The sequence below is a fragment of the Trichechus manatus genome, unplaced genomic scaffold (assembly GCF_000243295.1).
Source record: "Trichechus manatus latirostris isolate Lorelei unplaced genomic scaffold, TriManLat1.0 scaffold00074, whole genome shotgun sequence".
In the NCBI taxonomy this organism is placed as follows: Eukaryota; Metazoa; Chordata; class Mammalia; order Sirenia; family Trichechidae; genus Trichechus; species Trichechus manatus.
In genome coordinates this window covers 8,438,557-8,458,770 of record NW_004444010.1, presented here as the reverse complement: position 1 = coordinate 8,458,770, position 20,214 = coordinate 8,438,557, and the positions used below count along the sequence as shown (strand labels likewise).

General features: G+C 40.6%; 1 protein-coding gene across 1 annotated transcript in view; it reads right to left on the bottom strand.

Annotated features, from left to right (window-relative positions):
- IL31RA (interleukin 31 receptor A) overlaps nucleotides 1-20,214 on the bottom strand; it is a 66,918-nt gene that overhangs the window by 11,792 nt on the left and 34,912 nt on the right. Inside the window, exons 8-13 of the mRNA XM_004380476.3 lie at nucleotides 17,154-17,336; nucleotides 13,157-13,258; nucleotides 12,153-12,299; nucleotides 7,765-7,905; nucleotides 5,316-5,409; nucleotides 3,970-4,051 (exon numbers count right to left, since the gene is read on the bottom strand). Coding sequence (XP_004380533.1) covers nucleotides 3,970-4,051; nucleotides 5,316-5,409; nucleotides 7,765-7,905; nucleotides 12,153-12,299; nucleotides 13,157-13,258; nucleotides 17,154-17,336 — 749 coding nt within the window. The remainder of the gene's footprint in view (nucleotides 1-3,969; nucleotides 4,052-5,315; nucleotides 5,410-7,764; nucleotides 7,906-12,152; nucleotides 12,300-13,156; nucleotides 13,259-17,153; nucleotides 17,337-20,214) is intronic.

Below are 20,214 nucleotides of genomic sequence, written 5' to 3'. Positions count from 1 at the left end.
TGGGGTGAGATGATATCTCATTGTAGTTTTGATCTACATTTCTCTAATGGCTAATGATCATGAGCATTTCTTCACGTGTCTGTTAGCTGCCTGAATATCTTCTTTGGCGAATTGCCTGTTTATATCCTTTGCCCATTTTTTAATTGGGTTATTTGTCTTTCTGTTGTTGAGGTTTTGCAGTATCTTATAGAGTTTAGAAATTAGACGCTGATAGGATTTGTCATAGCCAAAAATTTTTTTCCCAGTCTGTAGGTTGTCTTTTGACTCTTTTGATGAAGTCTTTTGATGAGCATAAGTGTTGGATTTTTAGGAGCTCCCAGTTATCTAGTCTCTCTTCTGGTGCTTGTGCATTGTTACTCATGCTTCATGTTGTGTTTATGCCATGTATTAGGGCTCCTAGCATTGTCCCTATTTTTTCTTCCATGATCTTTACTGTTTTTGATTTTATATTTAAGTCTCTGATCCATTTTGAGTTAGTTTTTGTGCATGGTGTGAGGTATGGGTCCTGTTTCAGTTTTTTTGCAGATAGATATCCAGTTACGCCAGCACCATTTGTTAAAGAGACTGTCTTTTCCCCAATTAACAGGCTTTGGACATTTGTCAAATATCAGCTGCTCATAGGTGGATAAATTTATGTCTGGATTCTCAGTTCTGTTCCATTGGTCTATGTATCTGTTGTTGGACCAGTACCAGGCTGTTTTGTCTACCGTGGCTGTATAATAGGTTCTAAAATCTGGTAGTGTGAGGCCTCCCACATTCTTCTTCTTGAGTAATGCTTTACTTATTTGGGGCCTCTTCCCTTTCCTTATGAAGTTGGTGATTTTTTTCTCCATCTCATTAAAAAATGCCAGTGGAATTTGGATGGGGATTGCATTGTATCTGTAGATTGCTTTGGGTAGAATTGACATTTTCACCATGCTGAGTCTTCTATCTATGAGCAAAGTATGTTTTTCCACTTATACAGGTCTTTTCTGGTTTCTTGCAGTAGTGTCCTGTAGTTTTCATTTTATAGGTCTTTTACTTCTCTGGTTAGATTTATTCCTAAGTATTTTATCTTCTTGGGGGCTACTGTAAATGGTATTGATTTGATGATTTCCTCTTCGAGGTTCTCTTTGTTAGTGTAAAGGAATCCAATTGATTTTTGTATGTTTATCTTGTATCCTGAAACTTTGCTGAAATCTTCTATTGGTTCCAGTAGTTTTCTTGTGGATTCCTTGGGGTTTTCTGTGTATAAGATCATATTATCTGCAAATAGAGATACTTGGACTTCTTCCCTACCAATCTAGATGCCCTTTATTTCTTTTTCTAGCCTGACTGCTCTGGCTAGGACCTCCAGAACAATGTTGAATAAGAGTGGTGATAAAGGGCATCCTTGTCTGGTTCCCGTTCTCAAGGGGAATGCTTTCAAAGTGTCACCGTTTAGGATGATGTTGGCTGTTGGCTTTGTATAAATGCACTTAATTATACTGAGGAATTTCCCTTCTACTCCTATTTTGTTGAGTTTTTATCATGAATGGGTGTTGGACTTTGTCAAATGCCTTTTCTGCATTAATTGATAAAATCATGTGGTTCTTGTCTTCTGTTTTATTTATGTGATAGATTACACTGATTGTTTTTCTAATGTTGAAACATCCCTGCATACCTGGTATAAATCCCACTTGATCATGGTGAATTATTTTTTTCATATGTTGCTGAATTCTATTGGCTAGAATTTTGTTGAGGTTTTTTGCATCAATGTTCATGAGGGATATTGGTCTGTAATTTTTGTTTTTCAAGGTGTCTTTACCTGATTTTGGTATCAGGGTTATGCTGGCTTCATAGAATGAGTTTGGGAGTATTCCATCCTCTTCTATGCTCTAAAATACCTTTAGTAGCAGTAGTGTTAATTCTTCTCTGAAAGCTTGGTAGAATTCTCCAGTGAAGCCATCCAGGACAGGGCTTTTTTTTGTTGGGAGTTTTTGAATTACCTTTTCAATCTCTTCTTTTGTTATGGGTTTATTTAGTCTACCTCTGTTTGTGTTAGTTTAGGTAGGTAGCAAGTTTCTGGAAATTTGTCCATTTCCTCTAGGTTTTCAAATTTGTTAGAGTACAATTTTTCATAGTATTCTGTTATGATTATTTTAATTTCAGTTGGGTCTGTTGTGATATCACCCATCTCATTTCTTATACAGGTTATCTGCTTCCTCTCCTGTTTTTCTTTTGTCAGTTTGGCCAGTGGTTTATCAATCTTGTTGCCAGCTTTTGGTCTTGTTAACTCTTTCAGTTTTTTTTCTATTCTTTATTTCATTTAATTCTGCTTTAATTCTTATTATTTCCTTTCTTCTGGCGCCTGAGGGCTTCTTTTGCTGTTTTCTTTCTATCTGTTCCAGTTGTAGGGTTAATGTTTTGATTATGGCCCTTTCTTCTTTTTGGATGTGTGCATTTATTCTATAAACTGACCTCTGAGCACTGCTTTTGCTTTGTCCCAAAGGTTCTGGTAGGATGTGTTTTCATCCTCATTTGATTCCATGAATTTCTGTATTCCATCCTTAATTTCTTCTATAACCCAGTAGTTTTTCAGCAAGTTGTTGTTCAGTTTCCATGTATTTGATTTTTTTTCCTTGCTTTTTCTCTTCCTGATTTCTACTTTTATGGCTTTATGATCAGAAAAGATGCTTTGTAATATTTCGATGCTTTGGATTTTGTTAAGTCTTGCTTTATGGCCTAATATGTGGTCTATTCTGGAGAATGTTCGTGTGCATTGGAAAAGAAAGTATACTCGGCTGCTGTTGGGTGCAGTGTTAGGTGTATGTCTATGAGATCAAGTTGGTTGATTGTAGCATTTAGCTCTTCCGTGTCTTTGTTGAGCTTGTTTCTGGATTTTCTGTCCTTCACCGAAAGTGGTGTGTTCAAGTTTCCTACTACTATTGTGGAGCTGTCTATCTCTCGTCAGTGTTGTTAGAGTTTGTTTTATGTATTTTGTAGCCCTGTCGTTAGGTGCGTAAATATTTATTATAGTTATGTCCTCCTGGTGTATTGACCCTTTAATCATTATATAGTGTCCTTTCTTATCCTTCGTAGTGGATTTTACTTTAAAGTCTATTTTGTCAAAGATTAATATTGCCACTCCTGCTCCTTTTTGAACGTTGTTTGCTTGATATATATTTTTCTATCCTTTGAGTTTTAGTTTGTGTCTTTAAGTCTAAGATGTGTCTCTTGTAGGCAGCAGATAGACGGATAGTGTTTTTTTATCCAATCTGCCACCCTCTGTCTCTTTATTGGCACATTTAGTCCATTTACATTCAGCATAATTATTGATAGGTATGAGTTTAGTGCTGTCATTTTGATGTCTTTTTTTGTGTGTTGTTCACAGTTTCTTTGTTCCACTTAATTTTCTGTGTTGAATCATTATTTCTTGGTAGCTTTTTAAATGGCCTCAAATCCTATATTAATCAAAAGGTTGACAATTTGAAACCACCCAAGGGCACCTTGGAAGAAAGCCCTGGTGATCTACTTCCAAAAGAACACAGCAGTTGAAAACCCTATGTAGCATAGTTCTATTCTGAGGCACATGAGCTGGAATTGACTGAATGGCAACTGGTTTGGTGGTTTTTTGGTTATTTTTCTTTTTTTTTTTAATCCTGTGGTGGGGCTTTCTCTTTCTCTCTAGTTAAACCATCAGGTCCTGAGGTTGTGTATCTTTGCTCTGTTTCATCCCTGACAGTACCAGTTCTATGCTGGGCATACAGTGAGTCCTCGTGAGCCTGGGGGTGCCCTTTCCTCTTGTCCAAAGCAGGGGGTTAAAGTAGTTCCTGGAAGGCCGATTCCATCTGCCCTGCCAATCATTCCCTGGGATTTTTCAACCTTGAGTTCTCTTTTTGTGTACTCTGTGAAAAAGCTCAGTCCAGGACTTCTCCCACTTCCATCAAACTTGTCCATCTCCTGCAACCAGCTTGCCCAAATGATTTCCTTAAAACAAGAACAGCTTACCTTGAAATCATCTCCACACCACATAGCTAGACTGCTTTCAGCAGGGTTGGGGACATCGGGCCAACAAAGGTGTTTCAATTTGCTAATAAGAGATAAGATTTGAAAACAGAAAATGAGTCCAAGAGCGTTTTACACACCCAGTATGGCTCAGCCCAAGAAGGGGGCTTTGCTAAAGGGAACTGTATGGTCTCCTCATTAAATAAGGGCAAGACCTCACCCTGCTAGGAGAGTGAAGTACAGTTTGGGTGGTGAAGCTGGAAGTCTGGGAAGGGAGGACACCTCTCCTTACGCAAAGCTATTCCTACCCTTATCCTTTCTCCCACCCCTTCATCTCCACACCTGGTGCTGATAACTGAAATCACACCATCACAGTCACACCTTTGCAATTTATTCCCTGGGAAGAGCAACACACTAAGCCTTATAAGCCACCCACACTTTAGTACCGTGGTTCTCAAAGTGTGGCCCCAATCAGTAGCATCAACGTCACCTGGGACCTTGTTAGAAATGCAAATTCTTGTCTTCCACCCCAGAGTCACTGAATCAGCAACCCTTGGGTGGGGCCTGATTCTGACACATGCTAAAGATTGAGAAGGACTGCTTAAGTGAATGATATGCAAGAATTTGTGCTGGTGACTTGGTTATAAACTACAGGTGGGAACCGAGGTAGGGCTGAGGAGGCTGACATTAATTTGACCAGTAAGAGCAGTTGCTTGGCAGAGAAGCCCACAACTGTCCAATTCTGGAGAGAAAGCTCTACCGAGGAGGGGCCCTTGACCATGAGGACATGCAGCATGAGGCTTGCAGAGGGGAAGAAAGCACAGGACCTTGAAAACAAGCTTCCTTCCCCACAGTGGCCAGCGCAGGCAGAACAAATGCCCCTGCAGACAGCCCTCCAAAACTGCACTACAAGCTAGCAACAAGTTTGTGCTCCGCATACAACTGGCCATTACTCCATGGGACCACAGATCCCTGCTCTGCCTGAGAGGCCAGTCGCCTTCAGGCCTCCTACTGCTATCAGGACCCCATCTAGACACCGAAAGGGCCTCCTCTCCAACCCTCATCTCAGAAGGCAAACACACCAGATAAACCCTGTGTGGCAACTGGCACTGCCCTGGCCTCAAAACACCCTAGGCCTGGTATATAGGGCTGTGGTAGATGAGGTTCTCTTGTTTGGTCAGAATTCTGATGAGCCACGGGTGTGGCATATAATAATCTCTATAAATACTTACTAAATTAACAGATGAATGAACACCACCTTAATCATAGAGTGCCCTCTCCCACCCATGGAGACTTCTACTCCTTCCCACCTCTGATTTGGAAGACAGCACTGTTGTCTATAAACTCACTTGGGTTTTTTCAGACCATATGGCACCATGAGGATGATGAGAATAAGAAGGCCTCCTCCAACCAGAGAAGTTATAAGGACAATTTCAGTGACACCTTTGGAAAAAGGAGAACAAAAGTCAGTAGCAGATTTTGCTCCGCATTTTCTTGACAAAAGCAAAGATTAACTTTGTCTTCTAATAGCTTCAGCAACACATTTGTTACAGATTGAATTGTGTCCCCATGTGTTGGCATTCACTAACTGCCACACCTGTGGAAGGAGCCCTGGTGGCGCAGTGGTTAAGAGCTCAGCTGCTAACCGAAAAGTTGGAAGTTCAAACCCATGAGCCACTCTGTGGGAGAAAGATGTGGAAGTCTGCTTCCATAAAGATTATAGCCTTGGAAACCCTATGGGACAGTTCTACTCTGTCCTGTAGGGTCGCTATGAGTCAGAACTGACTCAATGGCAATGGGTTGGTTTGGGTTGTTTTTAATACCTGTGGATAAGAAGCAGCAGTTAAGAGCTCGGCTGCTAATGAAAAGGTTGGTGGTTCGAGCCCACCGGCCACTCTGTGGGAGAAAGATGTGGCAGTCTGCTTTCATAAAGATTACAGCCTTGGAAACCCTATGATGCAGTTCTACTCTGTCCTATAGGGTTGCTATAGTCAGAATCAACTGGATGGCAATGAGTAATACCTGTGGATATAATCCCATTTGGGAATAGGGTTTTCTTTGTTATGTTGATGAGACCATCTCAGTGTAGGTTATGGCCTAACCCTAATCACTTTTGATATAAGGAGCAGCACAGACACAGAGACAGGCAAGCACAAATAGAGGAAGACAGATGCCACGTATCGCCAAGGAACCAAGGTATACTGGGGCTGAAAGAGGATCTTCTTATAGAGCCGATACTCTCTCCCTAGAGCCAAGGCCCTGAATTCAGACCAGCTTCCTGTGAGGAAACAAATTCTGTCCTTTAACGTATTTGTGTTACAGCAACACTAGGTAACTAAGACAGCATTCCTTATTAGTTTTCTTTCAATTCAATTCAATACCTTTCAATTTAAAAAAATTTTAAAAACCCTGGGGTTTGTGGCTCCCCAGGCTAGTGTTTTTCTCTCTGCACAATATTGATAGGCACTATGATCACTAGGTCCATCTTCCTTCATTCATTTAGTAAATATTTACTGACACTATTTGCCAAACACTACCATATTTTTAAACAAATAACACATGCATTATACTTTTTTTTGCCAACCACACAATCCCCTCATGCATTATTTTCCTAGGTGCACTATGTGCATTATATGTGTGGGCACATTATTTGTGGAAGATAAGGCATTTTGGGTAAAGCAGCCCGGGTGGTGCAACGGTTAAGCACTCAGCTGCTAACCTAAACAAGAGCATTTTAAATCTAACCAGAGGTCCTGCACTGACATGACCAAAATGGCCAACAGCTAGTTCAATTCAGAAATACTTTGTTGTTCTTCTTCTCCTCTAGATACATAACTCCTGTTCAGGCATTTTGCCTATGTACATTGTGAAGAAGTTCGTCTCTTTGTTATACTCAGCAGACTGTTTCCAAGGAAATATATGATAAACATAGATAAAAAACTTTACCTAACCAACATCTTGTGACTACCTTGTGATTTATGTACATGACTGATAAAAAAATGTGATAAACAAGAAGCTTTCAAGAATACTTTGAGTAGACAATTTTTAGCTTTTATTTTATTGCAAATGTGGTATGTTCCTCCACTTTTAATCTAAAAGGTGGTTCATTTTTAGAAACAGTTTTAGTATATTCTTAAAATCAAATCTGTGTTACTCCAGAATTTGGCAAAATTAACTTATTTCTTCTTCATCTCCTCTTCATTCTGTCTTCTTCTCTTGAGGAAGTCATCATATAATGCTACATTATATTTTACATTATTTTTTAATATATTACATTTTTCTTTCTGTATTTTTTAACATAAAAGCTGGTGAGTAGAACATATTATGTATCCCTTTGACCAAAAGACTACACTAATGATGAGATTAAGTCTCTTCCTTTGGGTTGGTTGTCCTTGTTCGATCAAGGTTTTCTCTCCAAGACCCTATTGTGCAATAGCCTCCAACACACAGAAACTGGTGACTGAGACCTTGAAGACAGCCTTGAGGTGAGAGCTGAGTTAGTGCTAAGGCTGAAGCTGGCATTAACTTGATCCCTCTTCCTCTACCTGATTTGAGGCTGTCCATGAAGAAGCAGCAAAATGACCAACCTTTCCAAATTCAGCTCTCAGTTTGCCTGCTCTCTCTTCTCCTCCCTTACCCATAGCCCTTCCAAGATCAGTGAGCCAGGAAGCAGGATGGTTTTTCTCACTGAAGCACTGTCCTTTACTTGGCTTCCTCCTGCCTTTGACAAAGGTCATCCCAAACTGACCTAAGGGAAATGTCAAGCAGGAGTACCCAGAGCTTGGAAGAAGTACTTACTAATTGACAATGTTTTGAAGTTGATCCTGGTCCCGTTGGCTCCCCCAGCACTGGTGCTGGCCATGATCTGAACAGTGTAAGGGGTGTTTCGTGTCAGGGGCTCCAAGTCATACCGCAGGATGCTGGAGTTGACTGTCTTGGCTAAAGTAAAAATATATAAGTCAAATACCACAGCTAAGACTGACTGAAAACTGTGTTTTAGTAGCACCAAAATAAGATCATTAGAACCTAGACTTCCAAGCCTGGACATCTCATATGAAACCCCTCCATCCATGTTCTGTTTAAAATAAGCCTATCAAGATGAATCAAAGACCTAAATATAAGTGCAAGAACTATAAAAGTCTTAGAAAATAAAATCGGTGTAAATCTTCTTGACCTGGAATTTGGCTATGGTTTCTCAGATATGACACCAAAAGCACAAGCAACAAAAGAAAAAATAGATAAATTGAATTTCATCAAAATTAAAAACTTCTGTGCGTCAAAAGTCACCATCAAGAGAATGAAAAGAAAACCCACAGAATGGGAGAAAATATTTGCATATCATTTATCTGATAAGGGTCTAGCATCCAGAATATGTTAAGAACTCTTACAATTCAACAAAAAAAAAAAAACTAATTAAAAAATAGGCAAGGGATTTCAATAGAAATTTCTCCAAAGAAGACATACAAATGGCCAATAAGCACATGAAAAGATGATCAGCATCATCAGTCATTAACAACAACAAAAAAACCAAACCAGTCACCATTGAATCAATTCCAAATCATGATGACCCCACGTACATCTGAGTAGAACTGTGCTCCATAGGGTTTTCAATGACTGATTTTTTTATGAAGCAGATTGCCAGGGCTTTCTTCAGAGGCACCTGTGGGTGGACTCAAACTTCCAACCTTTTGGTTAGCAGCCAAGTATGTTAACTGTTTGCAACACCCAGGGACTCCTTATTAGTCATTGTTGCTGTTGCTGTTGGGTGCTGATTCATGACAACCCCACGGGACAGAGTAGAACTGTCCCACAGGGCTTTCAAGGCTATAATCCTTATGAAAGCAGATCATTGGGTCTTTCTCCTGTGGAGCCACTGGGTGGGTTCGAACTGTCAACCTTTTGGTTAGCTGCCAAGCACTTAACCATTGTGCCACCAGGGCTCCTTAGGGAAATGCAAATCAAAACCACAATGAGATACCACTCCACATCCACTAGGATGGCCATAATAATTTTTTTTAAATGGAGGGGGGGATAAGTGTTGGTGAGGATGTGGAAAATTTGGAACACTCATACATGGCTGAGGAAAACATAAAATGGTACAACTGCTTGTGGGAAACATTCTGGTGGCTTCTCAAAAAGTGAAACATAAAATTACCATATGACTCAGCAATTTCACTCCTAGGTATTTCCCAAAAGAATTGAAAAAAAGATGTTAAAACAAAAACTTGTACACAAATATTCATAGCAGCAATATTCACAATAGCCAAAATGTAGAAACAACCCAAATGTCCATCAACTGACTAACGTATAAACAGATTGTGGTATATCCATACAATGGAATATTATTCAGTCATAAAAAGGAATGAAGTAATGATATAAGCTACAACATAGATGAACCCTGAAAACATTATGATAAGTGAAAGAAGTCAGACACAAAAGGTCACATATTGCATGATTTCATTTATATGAAATATCCAGAATAGGCAAATCCATGGAGAAGGCAGATTAGTGGCTTCCAAAGGCTGGGAGGAAATGCAGAGTGACTGGGTACGGGGTTTCCATTTGGGGTGATGAAATTCCGAAACTGGAGAGTGGTGATTGTTGTACAACATTGTGAAGGTACTTAGTGTCACTGAATTGTACACTTTCTAACAGCAAAAACGGTAAATTTTATGTTATGTGTATTTTACCACAGTAATAACAAAAAAAAAATTAGCCTAAACAGGAATCCAAGCCTGGCCCAGAAGTTAGGATGTCAAAAGTGTGTAAGTTTGTCCAAACTCAGCAAATTCACATTTACCATTTGTGCATTTCATTATATGTAATTTTTACTTCAAAAGAATAAAAAAGAACTATAAAAATACTGAACCCTAGTTAATACTATACAAGTAAAATTATTTTGGAGGAAGTATACTGATGTTTGCAATTTTCTTTGAAATGCATCAAAACAGATTAAATAGATTAATGGATGGACAGAGGGATGGATAGATACGTGATATAGTAAGTATAATAAAATGTTGGTTGTAGAACCCAGGTGGTGAGTATACGAGTACTCACAGAAAATTCTTTCAACTTTGCTGTAGGTTTGAATTTTTTCATGATAAAATGTTGGAAAAGAAAAGAATAAGTAAGTAATCAGTACCCAGGTGAGTGTAAAGGGGAGGGAAGGATGTGCAGTATATCCTAAGAAGAGAAAAGAGGAAACTACACATACAAAGAGGCAACCAAAAGGAGATTCCTCAAAATCTCTCCCAGCTCTAACGTCTATGATTTTTTGTTATTCAACCACTTTAGTTGTCAACCAGGTTATCTTGATCACTCTTTCTAAGAGCTCCAGGCTGTAAGGGCTCACCAACTATCCACATGCTTCTCTACATTTCCCACCCTCTACTGCCTTATATAGGAGCCTTGATGGTGCAGTGGTTAAGAGCTCAGCTGCTAACCAAAAGGTCAGCAGTTCAAATCCACTGGCCACTCCCTGGAAACCCTATGGGGCAGTTCTCCTCTGTCCTATAGGGTCGCTATGAGTCGGAATCAACTTGACGTTGGTGGATTTTGGTTTTACTGCATTATATTGGGACTATGTGAGCAATTCTGGCCAATCGACTGTGTGCGGAAGTGCTGCGTGTCCCTTCCAGGCCGCAGCAGTTATGAGCCAAGGTATATCCTTCGTCTTGCCGACATGGCAATGCAGATGCTTCGTGCTTCAGATGGAGGAGCTACAAGCAGATGGACCACCCAAACACATCGGACTGTAATGCTGGCAAGAACAAAACTTTGCTGTGTTAAGCCACTGAGATTTCAAGTTTAGTATGTTACTAGAGTAGCTTAACTGGCCTAGGAATCAAAATAAAAAAATGTATCATCAAAAGCAAAATAGGTCAACCTCTTCCCCAGGGACCAGCTGCCTGGTCTGAAGTTTCTTATACCCAAAAACTCATTAACCTGTTGCTGTTGAGTCAATTCCAATTCATGGTGACCCCCTTTGTTATAGAGTAGAACTGCTCCAAATGGTTTTTCTTGGCTGTAATCTTTACAGAAGCAGATCACCAGGCCTTTCTTCCACAGAGCCTTTGGGTGGGTTCGAACTGTCAACCTTTAGATTAGCAGTTGAGCACGAACCATTTATGCCACTCAGGGACTTTAAACCCCAAAGGTCGTGATAAATGTACCTGGCAGTGCCAGGGTAGTCTAATATTGACCTGGATCAAGAGATTATTTCACATTTTATCAATTCAGTATAAGAATAACTTTTAAGAGTATTATCTGCTCTATTTTATAGCAGCATACATTCTTTTTTTTTTTTTTTTTTGAGGTCTCAATAATTTTTTTTTAATTGTACTTTAGATGAAGGTTTACAGAACAAACTAGTTTCTCATTAAACAGTTAGTACACATTATTTTATGACATTGGTTAACAACCCCACGACATGTCAACACTCTCCCTTCCCGACCTTGGGTTCCCTATTACCAGTTTTCCTATCCCCTCTTGCCTTCTAGTCCTTGTCCCTGGGCTGTTGTGCCCCTTCAGTCTAGTTTTGTTTTATGGGTCTGTCTAATCTTTGGCTGAAGAGTGAACCTCGAGAGTGACTTCATTACTGAGCTAAAAGGGTGTCTGGGGGCCAAACTCTCAGGGTTTCTCTAGCCTCTGTCAGGCCTGTAAGTCTGGTCTTTTTTTTTTAGTTAGAATTTTGTTCTACGTTCTTCTCCAGTTCTGTCCTTTACCCTCTATTGTGATCCCTGTCAGAGCAGTCAGCAGTGGTAGACAGTCACCATCTAGTTGTACTGGACTCGGTCTGGTGGCGGCCGTGGTAGATGTGGCCCATTAGATCATACATTCTTCAGATACATTAACAAAGGAAGGATAAAATTATAAATGGACATTAACAATCCTATATAATAACTCAGTTCCAATCATCTTCATCATAAAGCTAGGATCTAGCCTTGCAGAGGGTACAAATTTTACTCCACAGGAACCAGGATTTCTAGCCAAAGAGAATAAAACTAGTGCAGCCTTTATGAATTTTCCTTCCTGAAAATTCCATGATCTGGAAACTCACCTCTGAACGGAAGGAACATGTTCCCTCCAAACCATAGGAGCCACCCTTTGGCAAGTCTATCGATAGCATCTATGTAGGGTTTTTTGTTTTTTTTTTTTTTTTTCAACTAAGCTATGGGTGCACTTACAAAATTCTTCACCACCTTCAGCTTGGTAAAATATGGTGTAGTTGCTGATGAAGCCATTTCTCTGACTCTTAGGAATCTCCTTCCATGTTATTGTGACTGTCTTCACATCAATGTTTTCTGCCTTGGTCACGGGACCTGCTGATGGAACTTTAAAGGATAGAAAGCTAAATAAACCTCAGTCACACCCCAGCAAGTCCTTCCTCCACAAAGGCTCTGAGGTATACTCAAATCTAGTCAGCCCAAAAGCACAGTGCTGGGGGTGGTAGGTGGGAACAGAGTAGGGAATTAATGAACTCACTTGTTTGGGAAAATTGTTTTTTGATGTCATCCATCTTGAAAAGGAAGGGAAGAGGTGTCAACACCAGAGAAAAACTAGTTGTTTATATATCTCTGACTACAATTTGGCACCCAGCTCTTTCATTCATACCTGTGAAGTGTAGATATCATCAAATAGGTCAAGAATATGCCTCTGAAGGCTACTTTTGAGAGACAGGAGATATTTTCCAATGTTGAATGGAAAGGTCCATTTGGAAGATGTTAACTTCCAAAAAGATAAAGTCTGAGCATTTCACCAGTAAAACCCTTGCTTATTGCTACACAATTAAAAACAATTTTCTAACATTCCTAATTTATGATGAACTCTGTAGGGCTCCTAAGTTGGTCTTAAATTAAATGTTATTTCTGGTTGGAGCTCTATTTACACTAAGTTTCTGTGTCACTTTGGGCAAGTTATTTCACCTTTCTGGGACTCAATTTTCCATTTGGGAAATCAGGATTGGACTTGATTTCTAATGTCTACCCTGTCTTTAAAATTTAGTGAATCTATAGCCTGACCACAATTGTGTCAAACATATATACAGCTTAGTATAAGCTGAAGATATAGCAGGGGTGGGCCCCAAGGGGACCGTGAATGAACTCCAGCGATCCACAGCCTTATCTGAATGCTGGGCAAGCCCCAGGGTTTCCCTTTCCCCTAGGTCCCTGTCCACACATACAACACATACCTCCTTCTTTGACATAAGCCTGAATGGAATAAGGCTCACCCACTCGGTCTTGAAGAATTGGATACACAGAGATGTTATAGCACAAGTAAGGTTTTAATTTATCTGTAAAAAAGGAAAGAAAAAAAAGGCGTAAGTGCCAAGCATGGCATAGCGGAAGGAACTCTCTACTGAGAGTTATGGCTCTTAAGCAAGATATTCTATTTCTCTATAGTTTCCAAATCTGCAAAATAAGGGGGTTAGGTTGGATGGTCTCTAATGTCTATTCCATATATAGAAAATCCCAAAGAATCCACACACACACACACACAAACTATTAGAACTAATAAATGAATTCAGCAAAATTGCAGTATACAAGATCAGCACACAAAAAATCAGTTGTACTTCTATATAATCTGAAAATGAAATGATGACAATTCCATTTACAATAGCATCACAAAGAAAAATATCAATTCCAGTTTAATTCTAAGACTTTCTAATTGATTCTTAAAACTAAACCTTGTACCTCCCTGATGGAATGACAGAGCCATCCAGGAAGGAAGAAATAAGATATCCAGGCCCTTCTCTGTTACTGATGTTGTCATATGATCTGGGGGTGCTGCAGAATAAAGCTTAATCCTGCTGTCAATAGCACACCACCCTAGAGAATTCAGCCTAATTTCTAGCTCCTCTGTCTTCCTGCACCCCTGCATGAGTACACTTATTAACATAGATGCTGTTAAGTATTAAGAAGTGATTGGACTGATAGGATTGAAAGGGTAAAGCCTCACTTGTGTCTACATGAGGCAGGGGAGTTTTTGTAAAGAAGGCCATTCCTTCCTTGCATCATGCACTTGGGGGAGGGGCCTAACTCTTAAACGGCAACCAGAACAGAAAGGAATGTTATAGACAGAGGATAGACAGGATCCAAGCTCTAATTCTATACACAGGATGAGCAAGATATCTGGGAAGGGCTCTCTGATGATGGCAGGTGTTAAAATAGTGCTTTCCACCTGGAAACAGGCTGGGATCATGGAAGTAAGGAATTCAGTCATGGAGCCTATAAAATTATACTGAGTCCTTGGAGTAGGACGGGAGATGTCACAAAATTTTCATGAAAGATGAGAGAAGACCAGTCAGCTATAGTGGGATCAGAAATCTGTGATTTAGAAAGGATACTTTTTGTATTTCTATTTTCATTTTCCTATTCATCTCCCTCCCCACTGGGACACAATATGGCAGTGGTATTTAAGCTGGGCTACACATACTGCTGGACATACTCAAAGACTTTTCAAGGGTACCTGGGCTTGCCTGGATCAGCTTTCATTCGTATTCTTGAGAACTTGCCTGTGGTAGAGGCATTTATGCCAGTTCTCCTCACCCATCTCCCTCCACTTTACAAAAGAAAGCCACTCCTCTCACCCATCCCTAATTTGACTACAATGTATTTCCCCAGAGCAACTGGAAGTGTTGGTGTCAGAAAGCCTCCCTTAATCAAGGCGCTATAAACCTGCAAGGAGCCCTGGTGGTGCAGTGGTTAAGAGCTTGGCTGCTAATTGAAAGGTTGGTGGTTTGAACTCACCAGCTCCTCTGTGGGAGAAAGATGTGGCAGTCTGCCTCCGTAAAGACTACAGCCTTGGAAACCCTATGGGGCAGTTCTACTATTCTGTCCTGTAAGGTCGTTGTGAGTCAGGTTAGACTTAATGGCAACAGGTTTGGTTTTGGATAAACCTGCAGTTGTCTTTGCTTTCCTTGCCTTAGACGTATTTCTTCTAGTGGAGGCAGAGAGCAGCATGAGAAACACGGTATTTTGACTCATGTTGGAATTTCTGAATTCCAGATATATTGTAGACTGAAGTGGCAGGAGAGATGAAATTTTTATTTAATGATCTTTCCACTTTCATTCCTCGACTATTATCAGTTAAGGCATCATTCCTGGAGAAGAGTTTCATGAGTGTACTGCCAAGAAAGATGAAACTATCTTGCTTGTCATCTCATTTTTTTTTAACAATATATTCAGACTCTTTAAAAACTATATTTTTGTGAAGACAATTAAGAATATAAGTACATCTGTAAATAAGGTTCACATTCTCATGCAGTCACCCAGCTGGTTTTGGAAACCTCATGTGAATTAACACGGCTAAACGCAAAGCCGGGAATGAAGCATAACTATACAAAGCTCCTTGACCTCATCCAGTTGTCAGCTGATAGATCATGAAACATCATTTTGGAAGGAAAACCACTTTGTAACTTTTGGCATCTGTCTCAGAGAGAGTTCAGAGAACTAGGTGACACTGCTATAACAAAGCTCCATCCATCCCTATCTACTTACTTATGTGAGCAATGTTTCTGGATGTGTAGATTTATAAAAATGAAAAATGGGAATAAAGTTGATGCTGAACCCTACCAGTAAAACGTCATCATCAATCGCTAAAAAAACTAATGGAAAAAACACCTCCTCCTGTTTTATTAGGAAATGTGTTTCCAATAAAATTTTACCTTTTATCTTTAATAATCTGTATCCAAATTTCAGTTCTACTCTGTCCCATAGGGTTGCTATGAGTCGGAATCAACTTGACAGTAACGGGTTTGGTTTGGTTTATCCAAATTTCTAACATATTTATGTTGTTTTCATCAGTTGTGTGCTATTAATCATTGTAATGCAAATACAGTCCAGCAGAAAATCTTTTCAGCAGTACAGGATTAGGATCACACAAAATTTTTTAAGTGTTGGATTTCAATGCATATACAAATTTTTATTGCCGAGAAATACAATAAAATCATCAACAAAAGTCTTTCAAAATAAAATGTAATAAAATACTGTGGAGAATGGAATGGAAATACAAGTTCAGGGAGCAAAAAGGATGATAAAAAATTTCTGACTCTTAAAGAACTTGTTAAGGTATCTTTTTAAATGAATGATGGCAGCTATCAAACCTCTATGGTATTTAGATTCCATCTGATATATTTTTAAAAGTGCTATAACAGTATTATTTAAAATATTTATATCCATTGCATGATTTAAGCTGAAGATTAAAATATTCTCAGGTCAAATTAAAAATTGTGAGTAAATACATAGTTTTTCAAAAGTCTATTAGAGGGAATGCAAGCCAGTGTTGAACATAGCAGGTAGGAGCTCAGATTCTGGAGTCAGGCAAACCTGGGTTTGTATCCCACCTCTGCCACCTAACTATGTGTTCTTGGGTAAGCGAGAGCCTTTTTAAGCCTCAGCTTCTTCATCTGTAAAATGGAGATGATACTAGTCCTGACTTCAAGGGTTGTTATGAAAGTTAATTGAGGTAAGCCTAGTGTCCTGAACAAAGTCAACACTCAATACATGTCGTTATGATTGCCACCATTCCAGCGTGAACCAGCTGAGCTAAAAGAACTGTAGGGAAAAATCTGTGTCCATGTAGGAGCATCACTATAAAGGGGAACAGGGAATCTCAGAGGACCAGCAATACCTGGAGGGAGAGGATTTGAAGGGAAAGGGGACTCTTCAGGGGGCAGGCCTGGGGCCTCTTCTTGAGCTCTCTCCCCACTCAGAGAGTCCTTTTCTGGGCTAATTGGAGAGTCTGAAGTTTGTTGGTTAGTAAAAAAGGTGATTTCCTTTTTGTCTCTCACTTTTACTTAAACTCAATTGGGACTGGCATTGCTCTGAAGACTTCCCAACTCTGCTTTGCTCATGGAGGCTTTTTCCTCACCTTGGCCTATTGCCAGAATGTAGATGTACAGGCAGTACAGACTTACAGATTTCTTTATACATCAGGCCAAAAAAGAAAAAAAAAAGGCACCCACAGTCTTCCCTAGAATTTCAGCCACTAGTAAATGTGCCTATAGCTTCCTGTCCCAGCCTTGCTAGGAAATGCCAACAAGTGTGTTGCTTCACTAAACTGTTGCACTAGCTCATCAAATGCAATTAACCACATACACTTCTTGAAGCCAAAGTTAAAAATTAAAAACTGATGAAAATGAAACTGAATCCTGCACAGAAGGAACTTGAGGGTTACACATTGGCTACCTTGCTGGACTGTCCAGTTCCTAGCCTGAGACACAGATTCCCAGGCAAAGGTGGAAGGCTCTGAGTCCAAGTCTGGGAACCACTCAACCATCCATGTGTCCACCTCTGCAGCAGAGCTTTGCCACTCCACCACCAGCTGGTCCTGAGTGGGGCGGGCCTGCATGCCCTCAATGCACCGAAATGCTGAAAGGCAAGAAAAGAATTGCTCCACATCTACCCAACTCATCCCCCACATGCACTAACCACATTGGTACCGATTCGTTACACAAAATTGCAAAGAAGGTCACAGTTCAACTTCTCCACTGCCCATTGCTGTAGAGTTGATCCTGACTTATGGTAACCCCACATGTTTCGGAGTAGAACTGCATTCCACAAAGTTTTCAATGGTTATAATCTCACAGAAGTAGATCACCAGGCCTTTCTTCCGTGGCACATCTGGGTGGATTTGAACCACCAATCTTTTGGTTAGTAGCCAACCAAACTGTTTGCACCATCAAAGAACCTTTTTCCACTGTAGCCTCCCCTTATTGTGCTATTTTCATCTCCTTTATTGTATCCCTTTTCCTTACCCCTCACCTCCGATGATTAAGTGCCTTCTTAACCTACCAAAAAGTTAGTTACCTGTTCCCAGAAAAGGATCTCACTAGACAGTTGATGACTAAAAAGACTCACCTTCCGCAGGAGCCTCTGCAACTGAAAAGGAAACCAAACCTCTAACAAAAGAATTTCAAGCACTAGTAACCTCTTGGCTGGAGATCTGGAAGATTGTGGCCCTAAAATCATACCAGGGAGATGGCTTCAAACCTCTGTGGTCCAGGCTGGTCCTACACGAACTGGATATGGATTTCTATCCTCAAGCCAGTAGAATACTGTTTGCATCAGAAAGACGGAAAAACACCCATACAAAGGACTTAGATTTGGACACATATGTAAATCTTAACATTTTCTGCAGGCCTGGCAGAAAACTCATCTCTGGAAACAGACCCCAAGGATTCCTTTAACAGAAAAGTTGAGCAAGTGGCTTCAAATTGAATCTGGGATTTAATTAGGATCAGAGAGATAGATTATATAACATGTTCTGACTACCCAGAAGACAGAACAATTTAGACAATGGGGCTATCACTGAAGTACAGCGGGGCAGAAACGGAGCACATGAGGTGGGTGGGGTTCAGGATATCAGTGTGCATTTCTCCTCCTATCCACTGCTCCCCACCCACAACACAGTTAGCCTTCAAAATTGGAAATGACATGAAGTATGTTTAAATGAGTATCAAAGACAGTCCTAGATGGGGGCAGAAGAGTAGACCACCCAACCAGTCAACTAGTTGCCATTGAGTCAATTCCAGCTCCACAGTAGAGCTGTGCTCCACAGGGTTTTAATGGCTGTGATCTTTCCGAAGTAGATCACCAGGCCTTTCTTCTGAGGCACCTCTCGGTGTATTCAAACCACCAACTTTTCCGTTAGTAGCTGAATGCTTAACCATTTGCATCATCAAGGAACTACAGAAGAGATCTACCTCTCAAATAAACCAAAAAGCTTTCTGAAGCTGGAATCCTGGGCCAAGTGTATGAGTTTAGGGTAGGGGTTGGGGGTGGTGAGTCTTGCTCTTCCTAAGCAACAAGTCCTAGCAGGCTGCATGTATGTTTACAAGTCTCTGTTCTTGTAAGTCACTATTTATAGATCCATTTCCCAAACTGAGCTTTCATGAGACACTCCTGCTGCTAGTTCTAGAAGAAAGGCAAGGTGATTTGTCAACCTGAAAAAGTGCTCTGAGGAAGGGCAACTGAGGCATGAAGAAAATGTGAAGCTGAGTAGGAGCAGATGCCAGGCAAGAAGCATAGAGCCAGGAAATGAAACTCACCGAACCCTTAGGGCTCCTACTTCCCTCTCTTGCCTGCCCCTGCTCACAGCCTCTATGGGTTCTCAGCTGCAGTTCCAGTCCCAGTGAATGTCATTGCTGGAGCCCTCGGAACCACCTAGCCTCTTACAGAAGACAACATTGCTGCTCCACCTAGGTTCTGTCAGAGTCCTTCTTACTGTTTTTGTGTGTTTTGCTTGAGTTGGCATAACTTTGAGATGTAACTTAAACTTCCCATTCCCCCTGCAGGCTCAGGCAGAAACTACCCTCTGCAGGAATTTTATCTCAAATCACACTTTTGGCTCAGGTTCCTCTCCTTCCCTGATCACTTCCCTCACTTCCTTTCCAAATCACCATGGAGGTGCTTTCTTAGTAAATCACTAGCACACAAATTCTGACCTGAAGACTGGAGTGTCAGTTCCTAACTCCATACTCCTTCTTTTTACCTGTATTGCAATTCTGGGGAATAGGAGAAGTTGGATTCAAAGGGCCAAACACACTCCAGGGGCTGAGGGAAACAAGCCCAGGCTCTGGTCCACAGGGATATGGAAAAGGTTCAATGAAGCCATGGATTAACCTTAAAGGGCTGGACAACGTTAAGGGTGCTGAGAGACAAGTTTCCAAATTATCATTCTACTGAATATAAACTAATTGCTGAATCCTTCCATCATTCAACAAGAACTTTTTTTAGCAGTTACCCCAAATACAATACCTCCCAGGTGCAGTAGGAAATACAGATGGTAGAAGATCTTCCTGGGAGAAGTGAAAGCAGCTTTGAGTGTGAACATCAGTTATTTCTTTTGATTTGCATGAAGGCAGTCCACTCGGGGTCTATCACACACGGTTTGCAGATACTGGTGGTGGCTCACCTTTGCCAGCTCTCCTAGACTAACCTGATTTCTACCCCAACTCAGTCCCAACCTCCTGCTCAGTGGCTGTGCTGTTCTAGGCCTGTCTCAGACCACTGTCTGCTGGCTAAGGTCTTGTAGAACTCAGAGGATATTCAGGTCAGAAGGAACCTAAAGGATTATCTCTTCCAATCCCTCACTTTACAGATAGGAAAATGGAGGCCCACAGGGGTAAAAAGCCAGCTCAGTGTCACACAATATCTACAACCGGAACTCTAAGTCACTTTGATAATACAAAGTCCAAAATTCTGGATAAAGTATATTGTACACGTTTGGAATCATGCAGACCTGGGC